The sequence below is a fragment of the Hemitrygon akajei genome, chromosome 4 (assembly GCF_048418815.1).
Source record: "Hemitrygon akajei chromosome 4, sHemAka1.3, whole genome shotgun sequence".
Classification (NCBI taxonomy): domain Eukaryota; kingdom Metazoa; phylum Chordata; class Chondrichthyes; order Myliobatiformes; family Dasyatidae; genus Hemitrygon; species Hemitrygon akajei.
The window spans coordinates 94107172-94126521 of NC_133127.1; the positions used below are offsets into that span (position 1 = coordinate 94107172).

At 41.1% G+C, this 19350-nt stretch overlaps 2 protein-coding genes across 2 annotated transcripts in view; both read left to right on the forward strand.

Annotated features, from left to right (window-relative positions):
* The first annotated feature begins 221 nt into the window (after positions 1 to 221).
* On the forward strand, positions 222 to 7778 carry gpr78b (G protein-coupled receptor 78b). The gene is made up of 3 exons (XM_073043073.1): positions 222 to 1226; positions 2135 to 2248; positions 7544 to 7778. Exons 1-3 carry the CDS (start codon positions 559 to 561, stop codon positions 7776 to 7778), a joined length of 1017 nt encoding a protein of 338 aa, XP_072899174.1. The 5' UTR covers positions 222 to 558.
* Positions 7779 to 7787: 9 nt separating this feature from the next.
* cpz (carboxypeptidase Z) overlaps positions 7788 to 19350 on the forward strand; it is a 75169-nt gene continuing 63606 nt past the window's right edge. The window contains exons 1-2 of the mRNA XM_073043072.1: positions 7788 to 7902; positions 8697 to 8873. Coding sequence (XP_072899173.1) covers positions 8786 to 8873 — 88 coding nt within the window. The 5' untranslated portion in view covers positions 7788 to 7902; positions 8697 to 8785. The remainder of the gene's footprint in view (positions 7903 to 8696; positions 8874 to 19350) is intronic.

Consider the following 19350-nt stretch of genomic DNA (forward strand, 5'->3'; position numbering starts at 1 on the left):
CTCGCTGCCTCTTTTCTCTCCCTATAACGCCATTCAGCGTGGCCTTCCTTTCTGCCAGGGCTCCCTGTGCGCATGACTCGGTCGCTGTTGTTGGGATGGAGCTGGTTCTGTGGTGGTGACAAGCAGGGTCTATTTAAGAGAGAGGTCGGCGTTGCCAGTCTGCGAGGTTAAGCACAGCTGAGGGCGGGGGTTGGGAGGGGTGGAGTATTTGTGGAAAAAGGGGCCGGTCGGTCCTGTAGTTCCGAAGCCATCATTCGAGGCGTCCGGCAGCTCGGGCGAGTAGTGCCAGATCCGAGGTTCGTGCTTCTTCATTCGAACACCACCTAGACCTTCTGAACTTTCCATTCTTCTCTCCGCGTCGGCTCCGGGACGTTGGACAGCTCCACTTTCGGTATTTTTCTTTTTGGGAGGGGTGTCGTCTGAGAGCGACTGCTGAGAACAAGGCAAATAGGTAGCAAAAAAAAAGATTCTCACCGGCAGGACGGATGCTCCCTTTGAATCTTTCTCAATGCAAAAGGATGGGCTCTGACCAACTGCTATAAGGCCACCCTTTAAGAGATGGACTTGGCAGACGTACTTTTGGTGCTGTTCATCGTTGTAGTGCTGATAGTCTCCTTGCTCTCTAACTTGTTGGTGTTGATCTGCTTCATCTACAGTTCCGACATCCGTAAGCAGGTGCCGGGTATATTTATAGTTAACTTGTCTTTCTGCAATCTGCTTCTCACGGTTCTGAATATGCCAGCGACATTACTGGGGATTGTCAGAAAACAACAGCCATTTGGTGATTGCATCTGCCAGACCGTTGGGTTTCTGGAGACCTTTCTCGCCGCGAACACAATGCTGAGCATGGCAGCGTTAAGCATAGACAAGTGGATTGCCATTGTGTTCCCCTTAAGTTATGTTAGTAAGATGAGATACAAGGACGCCGTACTCATGATGAGCTACACTTGGCTCCATTCTCTCTCTTTCCCCGCCGTCGCGATGTTCTTCACCTGGGTCGGCTTCAATAACATTTACGCATCGTGTACTTTGCACCTACAGGAAGAGACGGGGCGAAGGCAATTCACAATATTCACCGTCGTCTTTCACTTCACCAGCTTTATGCTCTCCCTTGTTATACTGTGCTTTACATACCTGAAGGTTTTGAAGGTCGCTCGATTTCATTGCAAAAGAATAGACATTATCACAATGCAGACTTTGGTTTTGCTGGTGGATATCCACCCCAGGTAATGTCTTGTTTTAAGTTTGTTGCAACAGGTTTTCAACTCTGTTTCTATCCTAACTATTGAATACCAATGCACGGTGTGAGTATTACTAAGCATATTCTGAGTGATATGAACGCCATTTGTATGAACTGATCATTAACATGTATGCTAATTGCAGTTTACAGCCAGCAGCACATCAATATGATTTACTCGTTCTATTTTTTTTACAAAGTTTAGCTTTAGAAACCATTAGTTTAATATTAGAAACTTGGAAAACATGAAGCATTTACGTTGGTCTCTAGGTCATTATATGGGCAATGTTACTTTGCAAAAATGACCTGTTTGAAAACAAAGTCGTGTTATATTAGTGCAGCAGAGGTAACTGGTTAAATAATAACATCATTATAAGTTCATTTATATGTTTGTCGGAATGATTGTTTTAATCAATTAAGTAACTAGGCCTATCGTAGGAAAACTGCGACAAAGGAGGCCATTCGGTCCATCATATGTGAATCTGTAAAGAGCAGAACCTAATTCCATTCATCTTTCCGGCACTATGCAATGGCCTAGCATTGAATCAGATCTCTTTAAGTTGACACCGAAGCTTTTTGTAAAATATGGTGAAAGCGTTCTTTCAAACAGTAAGTTTAACCCTCGGCATCTCACAGTCTTTTTATCAATTACTTTAAATATCTGCCTCCCGATACATGGTCACTCGGTATAAGGGAAATGTGTTCTGCTATTTTTCCAGTCCCCTCTTAATCTTATGCGTGTAAACCAAGTCTCGCCCAGCTTCTTTGAAACCAGAGTACCCCAGTCTACTCAATCATTCTCCACGGATAACATTTACTCAGTAGTTATATTCCTGGCTGATAAGACCTAACCTCATTGCTACGCCATGGAATTAAGTGTCGGATTTCTCATTTCAGTGTTAAACAGCGTTGCATTGCGGAGCAAAAGAGCAGAAGACAGCGTGCAACCAAGAAGATCAGCATTTTTATAGGGTCGTTTATCGTCTGTTTTGCTCCTTATGTGATAACCAGGTAAGGTACCTCAACCATCCAGCTTCCATGGGTTTTGGTGGTTTGCCAAGTAAATTAGTTGGCCTTTATTTTGTATTTCATTAAGGGAACGACGATCCAATAATTAACAGAGTATCTTAAATCAAAATCAGAAGCCTTCACTATTTTATTGAAAGATCTCTTGTAATATGAAATATCTGTTTTGTTTTCACTGCTAACTGTGGTATAGTTTAGGAGAGGGTAGTCATGGGGTAGTTTCGACTGAAAGAACAGAATCAAAAGTTGAAATCGCAGATGCTCCTCAAACTATGGATGGGCTAACAGTTGTACGTGTCCACCAACTTAAAGTCCATTCACTTTAAGTGCAATACTTTTTCACATGACAGTACTATTGGGTCCCAGGCGTGGGTGAGCAACTCATTGCTTCTGGGTGTTAACAGTTCAATCCTCCCCCTCCCCCTTCACGCTCTCACTCTGGAGGTACCAAAGGTAGCACCTCGCTACTCTAACGTAATGGTGAAATACTGAATGGCTTATTCTCGTTCTGTTAGTACCCATTATTCATTGGCCGGTAGACTCTCTAGCAAGCGTGGATTGCATCAATTGTTCAACGATCCGCACCCTAACAATTCGCAAACAGCAATCTACCAACAGAAATCCAGCGTGATTATATGATGAATGTTACATATTTTTATGAAAGGTACAAATACGACGTTTAGAGTTTATTGGCTCACATTGAGATGAAAGGGCGGTTGGGAAAGAAGAGTGCGTTTCAAGTTTACCCGCGTTGGCTCTTAAAGGAGAAATTTCCCGCTACCTCTTATGGGCAGAAGGCGCTGGGCATTTTTCTATAAGGTGATAATGCGCGTGTATTTGAGATGACGCCCTGAATCCATAAAGATTGATTGCATCAATATTTTACACAAGCAAGTGTGCTCTTCAAACTGCGCCATAGATCATTATATCCTACCAAGCATGTGGTGACAGCCGACCGGAAACGGCTGAACTGGTTATCGATGTGCGTCGTGATCTATTTTGATTCACCATCGCACTGCTGTGCCCACCGCCACCGCCACCCAGCACCCGGGCACACACACTTCAATTGATGCGAAACTGATCATGTGAGTTCAGCGGAAAGAAGCAGTCCCACACTTCTAAGCTTTAGGGGAAAAGTTAGAGTCTGAGGAGATATGAAAACTTTGCCAAGTCTTAGTTAGACCACTTAGTAAAAATTCATTATATCACAATCGCTTCTTGTTCTAAGAGTGTGTATTAAACGTAAAAATCTTGAACACTAATTATAATGCAGTTTCGCGTATTAATATCAAACTATTTTGCTACTAAAATAGGGTGTGTCGGGGATTGATCATTTGAATATGGCCACTGGTTTTATTACTAGGCTTTAATTCCTAATATTGAAAGGGATCTTGTACATAAAACACAGGGCGTTAGTGACAAGCACCGGCTGTTGGTCGAACGATGATGTACTATTGATAGGGCAAAACTATGTGGTCCACTTTATATCGACATTCAGTTTCAGTCTCGTAAACGCCAGTTTAAGAATGAAGCGCCCGGAAGTACAGTAATAACATGGGCAGTTTTACCAGGCCTGCAATCTCTAATCTATTTTTACCTCTCTGGAATTTAGGAAGTGTTCTCCATAAACTCCATGTATTCACAAAATGTTTTCTGTAGTACCCTACGGCTCCATTAAGTAGATGGATGGGAAGGGTGTGAAGAGCTGTGGTCCAGGGTGCGGGTCGATGGGACTAGGTCAGAATAGCGGTTCCGCACAGACTCGATGCGTCGAAAGAAGGTTCTGTTCCTGCGCTATAGAGCTCAATGGCTCTAAACGCCCAATAAAAGGTGTTATCAATGAAACGGTGACAGGTCTTTAGAAAAGTAAACATTATTTGCACGTGGAGCCTCTGTTTTTGAATGAACGGGGCTATTTTCCTTGTTGAAATAATAGAGACAGGGAGATGGCAAAACTGTTTCTGGTGCCATGCAGACATGGGCCGATGACAATATTTACAAAACAGCCCTTCTCTCCGCATGAAAATCTTCATTACTGAGGTGGAAACTGGCCTCTCCTCCTCTATCACCCTACTCAATTCTAGTCTGCCAAGTTTTCGGGTTTCTATTGTGCAGACTTCTACTTCCTTAACTAAGAACGAGAGTTTTGCTCCAACCTGAGATTTGGAAATGTACCTCATTGAATTCAGTGAAAAATATGAAATGAGACATCCACAGGACTTGCATTATTAACACTTCGCACCTTACACTCTACCTCACCAAGCTGACAACGATTGGAGAGTAAACTAATATAGAAGAGGAAACGACATTATAGAATTGCTTATATGTAAATACTTTTCTTTATACTCGTCAGAGTAGCGAAAATATACTGGGTTTCATAGGATCAGGAATAATATATTCATTTATGATCAAAATAAGATTTAAGATTGTTTTCAAGTTGGAAAAGAACGCAAAGAGGTTTAGTGAGGAAATTCTATGGAGATACTGACAATTGAAAGCGTGACTGAAAGTTCTGGAGTGATTGTAAGTTCCCTCGGAACACAACTGGAAGTCTTAAAAATAAAGGGCTTAAATGTTGCCATGTCATGAGTGGCGATGAGGGGGAAAGCCATGCGAGGACTTGAAAAATAGGGTACACACGAGGAAATCTGCAGATGCTGGAAATGCAAGCAACACACACAAAATGCTGGTGGAACACAGTAGGCCAGGCAGCATCTATAAGGAGAAGCGCTGTCAACGTTTCAGGCCAAGACCCTTCGTCAAGATTGAAACATAGGGTGCCCGATTTTAAATGGAGGTCGTATTTCTCCCCACTTCAACGTAGATCCCCGGGTGGACAGGGGACCTTGGGATGGATGGGATTAGTAGCAAGTGGTCCAACGCCATTTTGGTTGAATGGGGTTAGTGGGAGGTGGGACGTTTGGGAGATGTTGCCAATGTGTCCTCTGGTAATATCCCACAAATAACATAAAAATGAGAGGAGGCCTGGGAATAAAAGTTTAACATCAAGTGGGAAGGCAAGCTATTTATTGTGTGTGGTTATCTGACTGGACAGAAAAAACCCCCAAAAAGAACCTAATAATAATAATGACAATACTTATCTGGTCAGGCAATAATAATGGATAAAAAGTTCCTTCTTTCGATTCAAGTACTATGCTCGAAATGTACTGGTTTTATAAATTTAACGTTTTAATTGCACATTCCAAAATATAACCGTGAGCATAACCCTGGACGAGTGCAGTGTTTTAGTACACCGATCTCTTTTCTGCTGCCTTAACAAACGCCTATAGTAACTGAGTGGTAAACTTTCATAGTTTTATTAAGGTTGAAAATGGAGACCTCACAGAAAATGTACTGTAAGCTCATTGTTAGTAGAAGGTTGGCTTAAGAATAAAGCCATATACCAATACACTGGTAGGTTCCTTAATAAATTTGATACTTCGGAATTTAATAGCCACATGTCGGGGCCCTTGAACGTGATATGAGACATCAGAAATATATCAAAAGGTAATGAATGGGCGGATTTTACTCGGAAACTCGTCATAGTGTTTTTTTTCCTGGAAGCAGTTTTGCGAGTTAGTGTGTTTGTGAAAGTGTTGAGATGCAGAGTTTCTCATCAGTGCTTTTAAACCAATGCAGAACATCCGAGGAACTTTATACCTGAATTACCCGAGTTTTCGGTTAGAATTCTTCGTTTTGGGTTATGGCCCACAACAGGGAAATTTCACAGGAAGTACAGCCCCTTTCCTTCTATTCAGAATGCTGAGGAAAAATCTCTTAAACCGTTAAAGGAGTTGGAGGAAATGTCTCAATCTCTTACACCTGATACTTTACCTTGCAAGTGGAACAAATACCACGCCTGCCCCTACACCTCCTCCCTCACTGCCATTCAGGGCCCCAAACTGTCCTTTCAATTGAGGTGACACTTCATCTGTGAGTCTGTTGGGGTCATCTACTGTATCTGGTGCTCCCGGTATGACTTCCTGTATATCGGTGAGACCCGAAGTAGATTGAGGGACCGCTTTGCCGAGCACCTATCTCCCCCCACCCACTCAGAAAACAGTGCGATCTCCTGGAGGCCACCATATTCAATTCTACATCCCATCCTAGTCCGACATGTCTGTCTATGGCCTCCTCTAGTGCCGCGAAGAGGCCACACCCAGGCTGGAGGAGAAACACCTTATATTCCGTCTCGGTAGCCTCAAACCTGATGGCATGAATATCGATTTCTTGAACTTCCGGTAATTGCCCCCCACCTTCACCATTCCCCATTCCAATGTCCCTCTCTCACCTTATCTCCTTATCTGCCCATCACTTCCTTCTGGTGCTCTTCACTGACCTTTCTTCTGTTCTCTCCTGTCCAATTCCCCCTTCTCCAGCCCTTTACCTCTTTCACCTATCAGCTTCCCAGCTCTTCACCCCGCCCCTTCTCTCAGTTTCACCAATCACCTGCTACCTTGTACGTCTTCCTCCCCTCCCCCACCTGCTTAACCTGACTTCCCATCTCATTTTTCCAGTCCTGATGCAGGGTCTCTGCCCGAAAAAACTGACTGTTTTCCCGTTTCCATAGATACTGCCTACCCCATTTCCAGCATCTGCAGATTATCTCTTGTTTGGCATTCTTTCTGAAAGACTTGTCATCAAAGAAAGCACAGACTGCTCTTTATGATGCGGGATCCATGAGCAAAATGCAAGTTGATAATTTAGGTAGGCCTTGTGCCCAAAGTGGTAACTCTGAGCCGGAAGTACATGAAACAGGCCTGTGTAATGTGCACAGAGTGAAACAGTTGAAAATGATGTTGGCGAATGCCAGGTTCTTTGCGCCGGGCGGGGCACAGCGGGACAAGCTCAGCAGATGCACCAGCGGGGTCCAAGTGAACCATCAGGCATCACTCTCTCCCCTAAAATCAAAGGAAAACAAAGCACACACGCAGCTGCAAGTTTTACGTGTCTGTACATGTTGCATTTGAATCAAAGCTTGCCAAACTGTGAACGCGTTTATCTCTAGCAAAACGTGTTTGTGCAGACCAGACAAGCACCCAGTCCCCCAGCTAAGAAATCTATATGGCGATTGTTTGATAGAGGTAGGCAGGGGGAACATTTGTGCAGAATATTGTATGTGGGCCGAACGGTCTGTTTCTTTGCTGTCACGTCTATGCAATGGGAAGAGGGGCACTTAACGACTCGCCACTGTTTTGACCACAGGTAAATTACATGGTATTAAAATGAAATAATACTAATAGCATCTATACGATTCTGCCACCCCCGACCCCCACACAGGTTGATAGAGCTACTGTCGTTTGTGTCTGTGAACTATCACTGGGGAGTTCTGACTAAGTGCCTCACATACTGCAAAGCAGCTGCCGACCCCTTCGTCTACTCACTCCTGCGCCAACAGTACAAGAGGGCTCTCGTCAACATCGTCAACCGGATATTTAAAAGAGATTTGTACCCCTCTTCTGGACACAACAGCTCCTTGGATACCGAGAACGACTACTGCCTACAGAGAGTATGAGAACCCCCTCAGCCGGGCTGTGACCTTTTCACCAACTGTGAGTGAAATCTGGCCACCCGGAAGCACGCGAGACGACATGCACTTTTTCATCATTCCAGTGTTATGAGGAAAACTCGAGCCAAAGGCAAGCGTCTTTTTATGATAAATATTTTATTGAAATAATGTAACATGGTCAATTCTTTGTCTTTTTCCGTAAATATTTGTATTTTCGCAGTTTTTGTGCAAATTATTATCAAGCTTAAGTATTTGTATATTGGGGAGGGGAGTTGTAAATTGCAACTGTTTGCACTGTATCACTTAAGCTTCATTAAGGCTTTCTGTAGAGCTGGTGTGGGATTAATAAACTCCCTGAAGAAGAAAATGTTCATTAACTTGTCCAGGTCCTGTGCCAAAAGGGTAAAACAAAAGCTAAAACAAAAAAAAAGTAACTTTTTTTCATCGGTCAGGGAAGCTCCACCAAATATCGGAATTGAATGGAGTCCGCAATGAATGTTTAAAGTCAAAGCTGATTTAGACAAGGTTTCAGGGTGAGTGGGAGTGTGAGAGATCAGCGGAGGCGTGTGATTGATACTGGATGTGTTTATGGTGTATGCTTCACGACAGATAACCGAAGCAACAATAAATTTTCATGAAAACATTGTGTCGCACAGAATTTTATTTAACCACTCGTCGGCCGTTTGAGGAAAAGATTCAACCTCAAATGAAACATGTCACGTGGATAAGATAATCATTCATACGAGTTTTTCACACGTTAGTGTGAGTGCAAACTTAGCCCAAATGTTTGCAATTACTTTACAAGCTTTTCCCATCGGCTGCTTTCCCCTTGTAATGTCACCATTGTAATTGGACTTCCACGTGGCAATACGGTAACATGATATCCCACCGTATTTCTTATAAAACATGCACGTTGCTTTTCAGATCCTATTTCGCAAAGCTGCACGCATACATAATAGAAGCCAGTCGTCTAGCGGCGTTATCAAAGATCTGTGCAGACAAACGGTGCAAAAATGAACCTGGCCCCGTTTGTTTTGCACGCCCTGCTTGTCACAATAGTGCATTGTGCTCCGCGGTGTGAACCCGTCGATCAAGCACTAGGTAAGAAACAGAAACAAATGTATACATGTCTGATTTAGCGCCGCAGTCCGGGAGTAAAGACTGGCCATTTTACGTGCTACCCTGTACAGTACCTCGATACTGCCGAATGCTTATGTTTAACACAAAAAAATGTAGGCGTATTTATATAACTTCAGTTTATGTTTTGATGGATTAGAAAACAATTCTCACTAGACCCTGCCTTTCTGCATTAACGTGAGTAATCTAAGACAAGGATTGCCTCTGTTCCCATCAATCAAGCAACACCGAATACGAAACTTTTCTACAGCCCATGGGAACCATACGTCGACGGCCAGGTTACACGGTTCTGAGTGCAATCTGCTTTATTGTTTTAAAATGCGAGAGGTTTGCACATAAACCACGATGACACAGGTAGAAAAATAAACCATTTGTTCCATACTAACAGGACGATGCAACGTCGCACGAGAGAGGACTGTGATTCTCATAGTTTTAACTATGGCCCAAACTTTTTTGTTCATTTTGAATGGGCGGTGTTTGTAGCTAAGATAGCCCGTGTTCCAAATTCGGGTCAGCATTTCATTATTACCGTGGTTGCCGACTGGTATCTGCTGATATTCGCTGGGGTATTTTCAAATTCATCTGGGGGAAATATAGAAACATCCGCTCCATGCACTTGAATATCAACAGTTTGAGAGTGCCTTCAGGATTCCATCAGCAATGCTTTGCAATCTATTGAGAATGACCGAACTGCCCACGTCCTATCTGTATTAAACCCTGGAGGCGATCATTTCTTCATTCCTTTCGAGTGAAGTATGTTATGGAAATGTGTAAGATATTATTTCCGAATTAATTGCACCCAGGCTAAACGCACATCATGCTCAGGGTGCAATAAAAGGTCCCACCGGGTCCTGTGCGAATTCAATCACATTTTCCAGCAGATGTTTGTTTCTTCGTCTATTCAAAGGCAGAGTGGATTTTTAAATCAAGGGAAGAAAATGAAACGGCCAGATGACACATCGAGGCGCTTTTGACATTAAATCAATATTAAGCACCTTTCTCCTGTTTTACTCACTAAAGACTGTAGTTCGAAAAGTTCATTTAAGTTATTATGAAGTTACTTTTTGTTGTCGCCTTTCGCAACTTGCCGATTTTGTTTTGCAAAGCGGGCATAGTCTCTGCTGCCACCTGGTGTCTGTGTAAAGTACATGCTTGGCCCATCGTTACAGAGGTCGAGAAGCCGAAAGAAGCTGCGCTAAGCCCCCGTTCAGGGCTGCACCCAATCTTCAAGTCAACCACCTTTAAACTCTTTCCGACGATCCCAGCCTAGAATATACTCCTTGACTGAGCGCCCATAGAATCGCACACCTTCAAAGTAAAGATTTTACCTACCACTGACCTTAACTAGACAATTTACAGTATAATCTTGAGACTGTTGCAGCTGGCTCTAGCTCTCCAGAGGAAGGAGCTGCTGCTCACCATCTCTTCTGCCAGTCCACGCGATCCTGTCTCTTCAACTATGTAAATTTAGGCCACTAAATGTTCAGCTATTAGATTTTTTTAATTTCTTGAATATAAAAATTGAAGAGCAGTTTTAACACACACACACACACTACCCCCCCCCCCCCCCACCAGATGCTTGAAATCTGAAAGAAAATAAACAAAAAGGAATATAAAACTTTGCCAGCATCTTGGAGAGGTAGAGGAACTGAGTTAATGCTTTAGGTTGTAAACCCAGTAAACCAAAAACTTCAATTACAGTCTGGGTTGCCAGTACAAATGCAAAGCTAGTATTTCTGTTGTGATTTTTGGACAGGAGATCAGCAAGGAATAAATTAAAAGGAAATATATGTACTTTTGTTATTTTTTCTGGGTTATACCATCATCGCAGTGAAAGTGGGAAATTGTGAAGCTCAAAGCTATGCAGAAAGTGTTATACACTATTGTACACAAACCTGGAAATTCAATTTGTTAACACTTTCTGTTTAAACAAATACAAGTGAAAATCAGTTTTTCCATCCGTGAAGCATGATAGTAACCATTCCTGGATTATTCATGTCACTTAGAAAATTCAAACAGACACTTGTGATGATCAAATCCTTGAAACCCTGATGAGGAAATTGTAATGGATGTTGCTCGCATTTAGGAGCATTGCAGTACAGTCTGGACTTTGTTCAGGGAGTATTCATCTTTGGTCAATACTGGGACAACTTTAATCATGTGGTGCAAACCTACACAAAACTCACAGTAAGTAAAATACACGCTTAAATTCTTTACGACACCCGAATCCTCCCTCAGTTCACATATGAAAACCAGGCCTCAAAAACAATCCTAATTTTCAGACAGCTCTTCATTCCAATCTGTAAGACCCAAACTGTGAATACCCCCCAACCACCACCCCATCCTCAACTCCACACCATTGGAATTCTTTCTCAGCCAGTCTCCCAGCCTTTGAATCTCCACCGCCCCTCCCCCAACATATTGTTGTTTCCAATCTCCATTTGGCTACCCCTCACAGGATGAGTTGCTGTGTCACCTGTTACAGTTAATTCACAAACTTCCAACAAATCCCATCATAGGCCCATCTGGAAACATAATCAGTTTTCTGGAGGTTTTATTTTTGAATGAGGAATTAAATCACAACTGAATTTTGGAGCACATTAAAGCCTTTCTCCTGGCTACACTGGAGCCTTTCCAGTTCGCTTATTGCTCAAATCAATCCGCTATTGATGCAATAACCTCTCCCCTCCACTCTGTCCTATTCCATCTGGAAAATGGGGTCTCATATACCAGACTACAGTTTCCAGAATTCATTATGGCATTCAACACCATCGTACCCCAGAAAGTGGTGGGGAAATTGTCCTCACTGGGTCTGAACACCTCCCTGTGCAGCTGGATACTAGACTTCTTTACAATAAGGCCACAATCAGTCCATGTGGGCAGCAATGTCTCTAATCCCATTATGCTGAGCACAGGCACTCCCCAAGGCTGTGTGCTCAGCCCACTACTTTCACACTGCTGATGCATGACTGTGTCACAGGATCCAGCCCGAGCCGTGCCATTGAGTTTGTGGGAGACACAGCAGTGGGTGGCCTTATTAAGGTCAATGAAGTGATGGAGTATCGAGAGGCAGTGCGGCAGCTGGTAGGATTGGTGTAAGAAGAACAACCTAACCCTGAACGTGGGGAAGACAAAGCATATCATTATGGACTTCAGGAAGGTGCAGACAAACCATCCTCCTCTGAATACATGGTTCCTCTGTACAGAGATTTAAATGCACCAAGTTTCTAGGAGGTCACATCATGAATGACCTCCTGAATGAAAAGGCACAGCAGTGCCTCCTCTTCCTGAAGAGGTTGAGACAAGCAAGGCCCCTACTGCCCCGCCCCCATTCCCTTCCCTCTGGCCATCTTAACTGCATTTTACAGGAGCACCATTGAGAGCATCCTGGCAAGTTGTACCTCCGTCTGGTAAGGGAGCAGTAGAGCTTCTCTATTCCCTGCCATATCGCATTTGACGTACCACTGGTTAACCTGCTCCATACCTTATAATATTTAATAGGAATGCACTTTAGTTTGTTATTTATGTGTGGTTCATCCCTAGATTTTATCCTTGCCTTCATAAGTTCTCATGTATTATGTATTCTATGTGTTTTACACTCTGGTTCAAAGGAACTTTGTCTCATTCTATTTACGGTGTATATGCTATATACATGTGTGTAGTTAAATGACAATAAGCTTCACTTGATTTGTTTTTGATGTGGTGCAGTCCCACCACACTAATAGTGCAATGAAGTGTTCTTCTGCCATATTCTTTTAAGGCTGCTTGTTTATTGCTGCATCAGAACATTCTGGGGCCAGTTAGAAGTTTTTTTTCAGATAAGTAAAAGCAGTAAGACATAACTGTCTCTCTCCCTCACTTCTTAGATATATTGTTATGAAGCAAAGTGTAACTCTTAAAAGTCTGATATGCAAAGTGTGATTTTGCAGTGATTAATATTCATGTGTAGAAAGCAGCATGTGAAATGTGCTGTGGTAAAACTACTTAATAAATACAAGTTTTCACTGTTGCTATAAAAATAGGAACAATAGCCACAATAGGAAAAGACAAAGATGTGAAATATAAATATTTTAAATATTTGCTATCTTGGGAAGGAAGGGATTTGAGAAGAAAACAATGCAACAGAGATAAAATGCTGAGAAATAAGACATTATTCTTCATACCTGAGATGGAGTAAATGGAAATAAATAAATATCTATCTATCTATCTATATAGTCAAAAATAAAGTACAGTAGGGAGAAGAAATTGGAAAATACATGTGTGAAGGACCCCTATTTGATTATTTGTTCTCATAAAACACACAAGAGTACAAGAAAATTGCTAAAATAGCTTTTCCAATTGTGGAACCAAAATCAAAGTCTTAGAGTGACTCAAGATTTATTTGAAGGTGTAAGCAGTCAAGCTGAAAAAGAAATAAAAAGCAAACATCTCGAAAGCAACATTGACATTGGGACATTACCTCTATCTGGTTTTAGGAAAGGAATATATGTTTTCAAACGTTGTGAAGCAGAAAGTGAGGCCAATGTACAAAAAGAGGTGAAATCTTCAAAAAGTATGAAATTGCTTTGTTGGATATATTTATGAGATGGGAGGAACAAATTTTATTTTTGTTCATTTTCTTACAACATAAGTCTTACAAACTTAGTTTATTCCCTCATTAAGGAAGAAATTTTGCTAGTTCCAACCAAGTAATGGGATTTTTCATTTTTTAAAAATTGTTTCCCAACTCCCTTGCTATTGGGAATTAAACTCCATCTCCAGTACTTGTGCAAGTAGTTTCTAATATAAACAGATACAGAACAACACTCTGCTATCTAAACAATATAATTTCAACTAAATCAGCTTTACTGTGGTTTCTGGTGTTTACATATTTTCCCTTAAATATCAGATTCCATTGAATGTTGGGAATGTGTACCACATTAAGGGCTTTAGGCCCAAAACCCTAAAAATGTCATTTTGATTGTGAGTCTTGACGAGCAAGCAATTGTATTTCAACCATCTTGTATGCATTTGGCTTGTATGATAAAATAAACCTGGATCGCTTTAATTGAAACTTGTGCGCACCTGGAAAATCATACTTTAAATCAGTATGTGATATTCAATTAAGTTTATCTTATTAAAAAAATCTTATGCTCTAAATCTTTTTGATGAATTATTTTACTTTGCTAATAGTTATGTTGTCAATCAGAATGAAGGGTTTACTATCCATATGAATATATATGCAACCCTCTCACCAGGGCTCGTATACCACCTTGGTTTGCTAGCTAGCTCTACTAACAGCCATGTGTCTCAGCCTGAACTTACAACCAAAATACGTCCAGAGTTGGGATGATTTGGGGTTAAACCAAACCAGAAGGTTGGGTATTCCAATTAAGGAATATTGATTGTAATGAATGTTGTGTATATACTGTCCGTACACAATTATCGGTTGCCAAGAAATGACAGATTACACATCAGTATAAAATGACAAAGGAAGTATCTTTTCAAATTTTCAGCTTTATCAAGCAATTAGTAGGAAAACAAAGAAAAAAAATTAATCAGTCGAAGTGTGCACATAAACGCTGGAGCTCGTTTCTGTAGTAGTTGGGTGTACCACTTTACTCACGGCACTGAATTCTCATCACCAACCATAGACAGAACTTCCCTTCTTGGAATCCTTCTCTCATGGAGCACATCTTGCATTTGGTTCTCCCTTTCAGAGGGATCATCCAGGTGTCTTCCCTGGTGGTCTTCTCTCCACACTTGCCATCAAAAGCCCCCAAACCAGACTATTGTACTCTGAAATCTCATCCCACCAAGCTCTCTAGAATCTTCTCTCACATCCCACTGGCAGGAAGTTACGATGCGTACTTTGACAGTCCTGGTCAGTTGACACAAGATTCCTAAGTTGGGCTACATAGCTCCTTATCTTTAGCTCAAGCCAAAACGCTCTTCCAGCATAACATGCTGGTTTTACAGGAAACATCTAAAATAAAATACCTCACAGCATAGTAGTAGAAATCTTACCCAGGGCATTACATTCTCCCCCCACCAAAAATAAGCGTGTCCTCATGACTTTGGAACTTATTAAACCATTATTAATAACACAGTGTTTAAATGAATTTCATGATTTCAGGACCCCCAATCCATTTGTAAATGGAGGTAACATATCTATTGGGATGGATGCAACACTTTGTTATCCTCCGTGCATTATATGCCAGCCTATCTGGGGGTTTCCTGACTCTCTGAGACCTTCTTACCTCATCCTTGGCTTCTGCATCTTCAGCCACTCCTTATGACTGTTCCTGCCTATTTTGGGATGCCTCACCCTGTCTATCACTGATATCTTCCAACAACTCAGGTCTCCCTGCAACCTAACTGAACTTGGCTTCATCCCTAATTATATTGGAGACCAGTTTCCCTTCACTGGCCATAATCACACCTGACTGTCCAGTGGTAATCCTCCCTTCTATATCCAGGTCAGGGCTGGGAGATTCAGGTATCTCTTCCATCAGCTCTTGGTGAGTTTGCTTAATGGAAAGCATACCATACTCCCATTCCCTCATCCTCTGAGTCTGTACAGTACTCAGTGGCTGGTCTCTCTTCTGCTCTTTCCACTGAAATCACACAATTGCCAGCTGGTTGCCTTTCTGTCCTCCTCTTTCTGTGCAGAGTTCTCCTACTAGGTGTAGGCTCCATGTCAGGCTCTGGGTCAACACCTACTTCCTGTCCTATGGGTAAAAGATCATGCTGATGGAGAATTTTGACAGGAACCTAATCTTTTGATACTATCTCTTCTTGTTTCTTTGGTCTTGCTCGGTAGCAGAGGCAGCGGCTAGCTCATGAGCTTTTTGCAATTTTTCCTCATGTCCGACACATACTTGAGAAATGTCAACTGCAACAAGTTTTCATGGCTGGTTCCAAAACAGAAATCTACAGGTAATCTCAGTTCGTGTCCAAACATCAAACAGTATGGCAAGCAGCCAGTGGCTTCATTCTGCGTACAGTTGTGCAGTGAACCAAATGCCCGCTATATAACATAGAGCATACTGACATTGATTAAAATCATAACGTAAGTTATATATGTTAAAAATATTCTGGAAAATTATGTTCTCTGTGAATTAAAAGTAATTGTAATGTGTTCAGTTAATACTGTATCCCACCTGAATAAAAAGACCCAATTACTTGTCTGTTAGAAGCTCATCTTCTTCTTGTTGGACCCTTAGGTCCCAGTGGAGTATAGGCTATTGATGACCTCCCATTTCCATCAGCCAATGTCGATGGTATGGTTGGAATTCATTAATATTTCTGCAATCCATTGTATCCACGGTACAGAGAATTGGTCTACACAGCTTCACCAGAGCCCTGTTGGCAAGCCTTACCCGTTTCCACCTCTCACCATGGGGACCTTTGAGAAGCATTACAAATCCATGTTGAATACAAAATGGCTAAAGATAAATTCTGGGAAAAGTAATCCAGCAATCTGTTGTTTGAACAATGATGTGGGTCCATTCTGAGGTTTGTCCAATAAGTAATCCACTTAAACCCTACATACATTGTAGCATTTTAAAGACACTACCCAATTTCCTGTGGAGACAAATAAAACACTTTCTATTTTAAAAATTCATGCATATTAAGCTCCAAATGTGTGTCACACAAGCTGAAGCCAATCTTTATGAATATTTTATGCTATTCAACAGATACACCATGTTTTATCGTTTATAGATTTTACTGTAAAAATTCTGTGGGTGGTTCAGCAACACATTTTGCGTTCTTTTTCTAACCCTACCCATTATGTTCAATGACTTTCTCTTCAATATGTTCCCCAACTTCAGCAACATTCTTCTCTCAAGGACAAGCACAATATTGCCTCAAGGCTCACACTGTGCAGTTCTGTGATCATAAACCAAACATACATCAGCAGTGAACTGAATATAGAAAAGAAAATTAATTTCTAATTAGTACTTTAAAGCAAAGGACAATTTACTGCCTCAGCTTTTTCCATTCCATTTCCACTATTAGGATTGCAAAAGTGTATTATATATTCTGGTAACAATATGTACTGTATATTTATCAGTTCTCCTGCTACCTTTTGTGCCATGTGCATATAATTGATAATATTTATATTCAATATTTCATAGTTATAGTTTTTATACCCATTGTTTCCTCATGTACATCCTGCCTTTGCCTTTATTTCTTTGACTGCACTTTGTAAAATTTTACTTCTGTTGGTTTAACTATTTTTCCCCTTGATACTGAGCATAAGGACAAAGAAATTTTTAGAGGCAGCCACCCCATCAAGTTTGCTTCATACCATGATGGCTAAAGCATCCTGACTAAACACTCCTAATGAAAGCAGGCATTTACACACCCTATAAAACAGTAATAGAACACAATTTTTGCTTGTCAGCTATGCTATTTATAAACTTGGCACCAATCAGCTACTTAAATTCTGCCATTTGTAAATGCCATAGAAAATCATTTTTTTAGCTCTGCTACAAGTACTCTGTGGTTTTAACCATCATCATACTTTGCACCATACAGATTTGATAGAAAAGAATTTTAACACAATTGCAGATGATGGTATCCTGAAAATAATTTACTAAGTGAATCATTAAAAAATATTTTTTATTACTGAAGTTGTTTACATAGATTAATGGTTAAATTAAAATAATTTGAGACACCAGTTGGATATGATTATAGTGTGCATTAGCAAAATAAAGAAACAGAAAACACAATGTAATTAAATCAGAAAATTCATACCGGGTATATGTAGCCCACAATAACACATAGGAGACATTGTTGTATATAAAACAATCATCAAAATATTTACAAAGAAGAGAAAATCTGCAGATGCTGGAAATCTGAGCAACACACACAAAATGCTGAAGGAACTCAGCAGGCCAGACAGCATCTATGGAAAAAAGTACAGTCGACGTTTCGGGCCGAAACTCTTTGGCAGGACTGGAGAAAAAAAGCTGAGGAGTAGATATAAAAGGAGGGGGAGGGGAGACAGAACCACCAGGTGATAGGTGAAACATTTTTCCAAAGGTGCTGCCTGACCATCAAAATATTTGTCTGAGATGCTGTGTTAATTTGCCTGTCTTCTTTTATTGGATTTCAAAGGAAATTAAATAATTTGTAAAGAAATCATTCTTCATCCAAATGAAAATTCAGCACTGCTTCTCCTTAAGTTCTGAAGTTCATTGATTGCAGTGGGTCTAAATGCATGGAAGTGAGTACAATCAGTGGCCATTCTCACTCATGTGTAAGCGGTTGGTGACCTGACACAAATTTCTTCTCCAAAGATATTACGCCTTTCTCAGCATCCAATGCCCCAAGTAAGTAAGGCATGACACCTGAATGGTGTAAAACATAACACTGGCTTAAACCAGGAAGTACTTGTAGCATAGTTAAAGAGTGGTGAATTTATCAGGATTGAATCTCGACACAGTAATATTGTTACACACACCGCCACCCACCTTATAGTAACGTGCCTTTGTTTGGTTTTCACCTATGAGTGTAATTGAGAAAATTGCTGGAAGGTTTGTTTTACCTCAACTTTCTAATCCCATATTGATTGATGGGAAAATTAATGGAAGTAATTTCCTGTATTACACATCCCTTTCACAAGCCCCCAGATGAACAGTGGGGAGAGCAGAATTGATCACTGACAAAATGGGCAGACACCTTTGCATGAAGTTCAAGTTCGAGTTCAGTTTATTGTCATTCAACCGTGCACATGTATACTGCCAAATGAAATAACATTCATCCAGACCAACGTGCATAACACGGTACACACAAAACACATAAAATAATAGTACCACTAGGAAATTAACAAATAATAAGGGGTATTTATGACACAAGTCAAAAAGTAAACAGTATAACACTGCTGGCTTTTCCTGTATGGTGAGATCTGGGTGGTGACAGGGAGTTCAGTATTCTTACAGCCTGGGGAAAGGACGAGTTTCCCATCCTAACAGTTGTTGTCCTAATGCTACAGTACCTCCTGCCTGATGATAGGTGTTGTTTTGCAACTCCAAAACATAAAACTAATTGAAAGAAAAACACACAGCCAGGGATAACTCATGTACGTTTAGTTTTCACTTTAACGAGATGACGTGGTGGTGTGATGACGTATGCCGTTCATGTACTTTTACATATAACACTCAATAAATTATGGAAGCAAACAAAGAAAGCTTACTCAAAAAATATATTTACAAGATTACTTGAATATTACTGAGATATTAAATATACAACAGTAGGAGATCAAAGAGATAGATGAATGAATGGGATGGATCACTGCAAATGCTAAGTGGCCTCTGTATGCAACACTCCTAATATGTATCTCTGGTGGATGAATGAGAGACCCCTATGATCCTCTCAGCGGTCCTCACAATCATCTGTAGGGACTTGCAGTCAGATGCCTTGCAACTCCTGTACCAGATGGTAATGCATCCGG

Excerpts from the sequence above, each read along its gene's own strand:
- gpr78b (XM_073043073.1), top strand. The coding sequence starts at position 559 with ATGGACTTGGCAGACGTACTTTTGGTGCTGTTCATCGTTGTAGTGCTG. Across the intron at positions 1,227-2,134 it reads CTGGTGGATATCCACCCCAG|TGTTAAACAGCGTTGCATTG; the intron begins GTAATGTCTTGT and ends TTCTCATTTCAG. Across the intron at positions 2,249-7,543 it reads GCTCCTTATGTGATAACCAG|GTTGATAGAGCTACTGTCGT; the intron begins GTAAGGTACCTC and ends ACCCCCACACAG.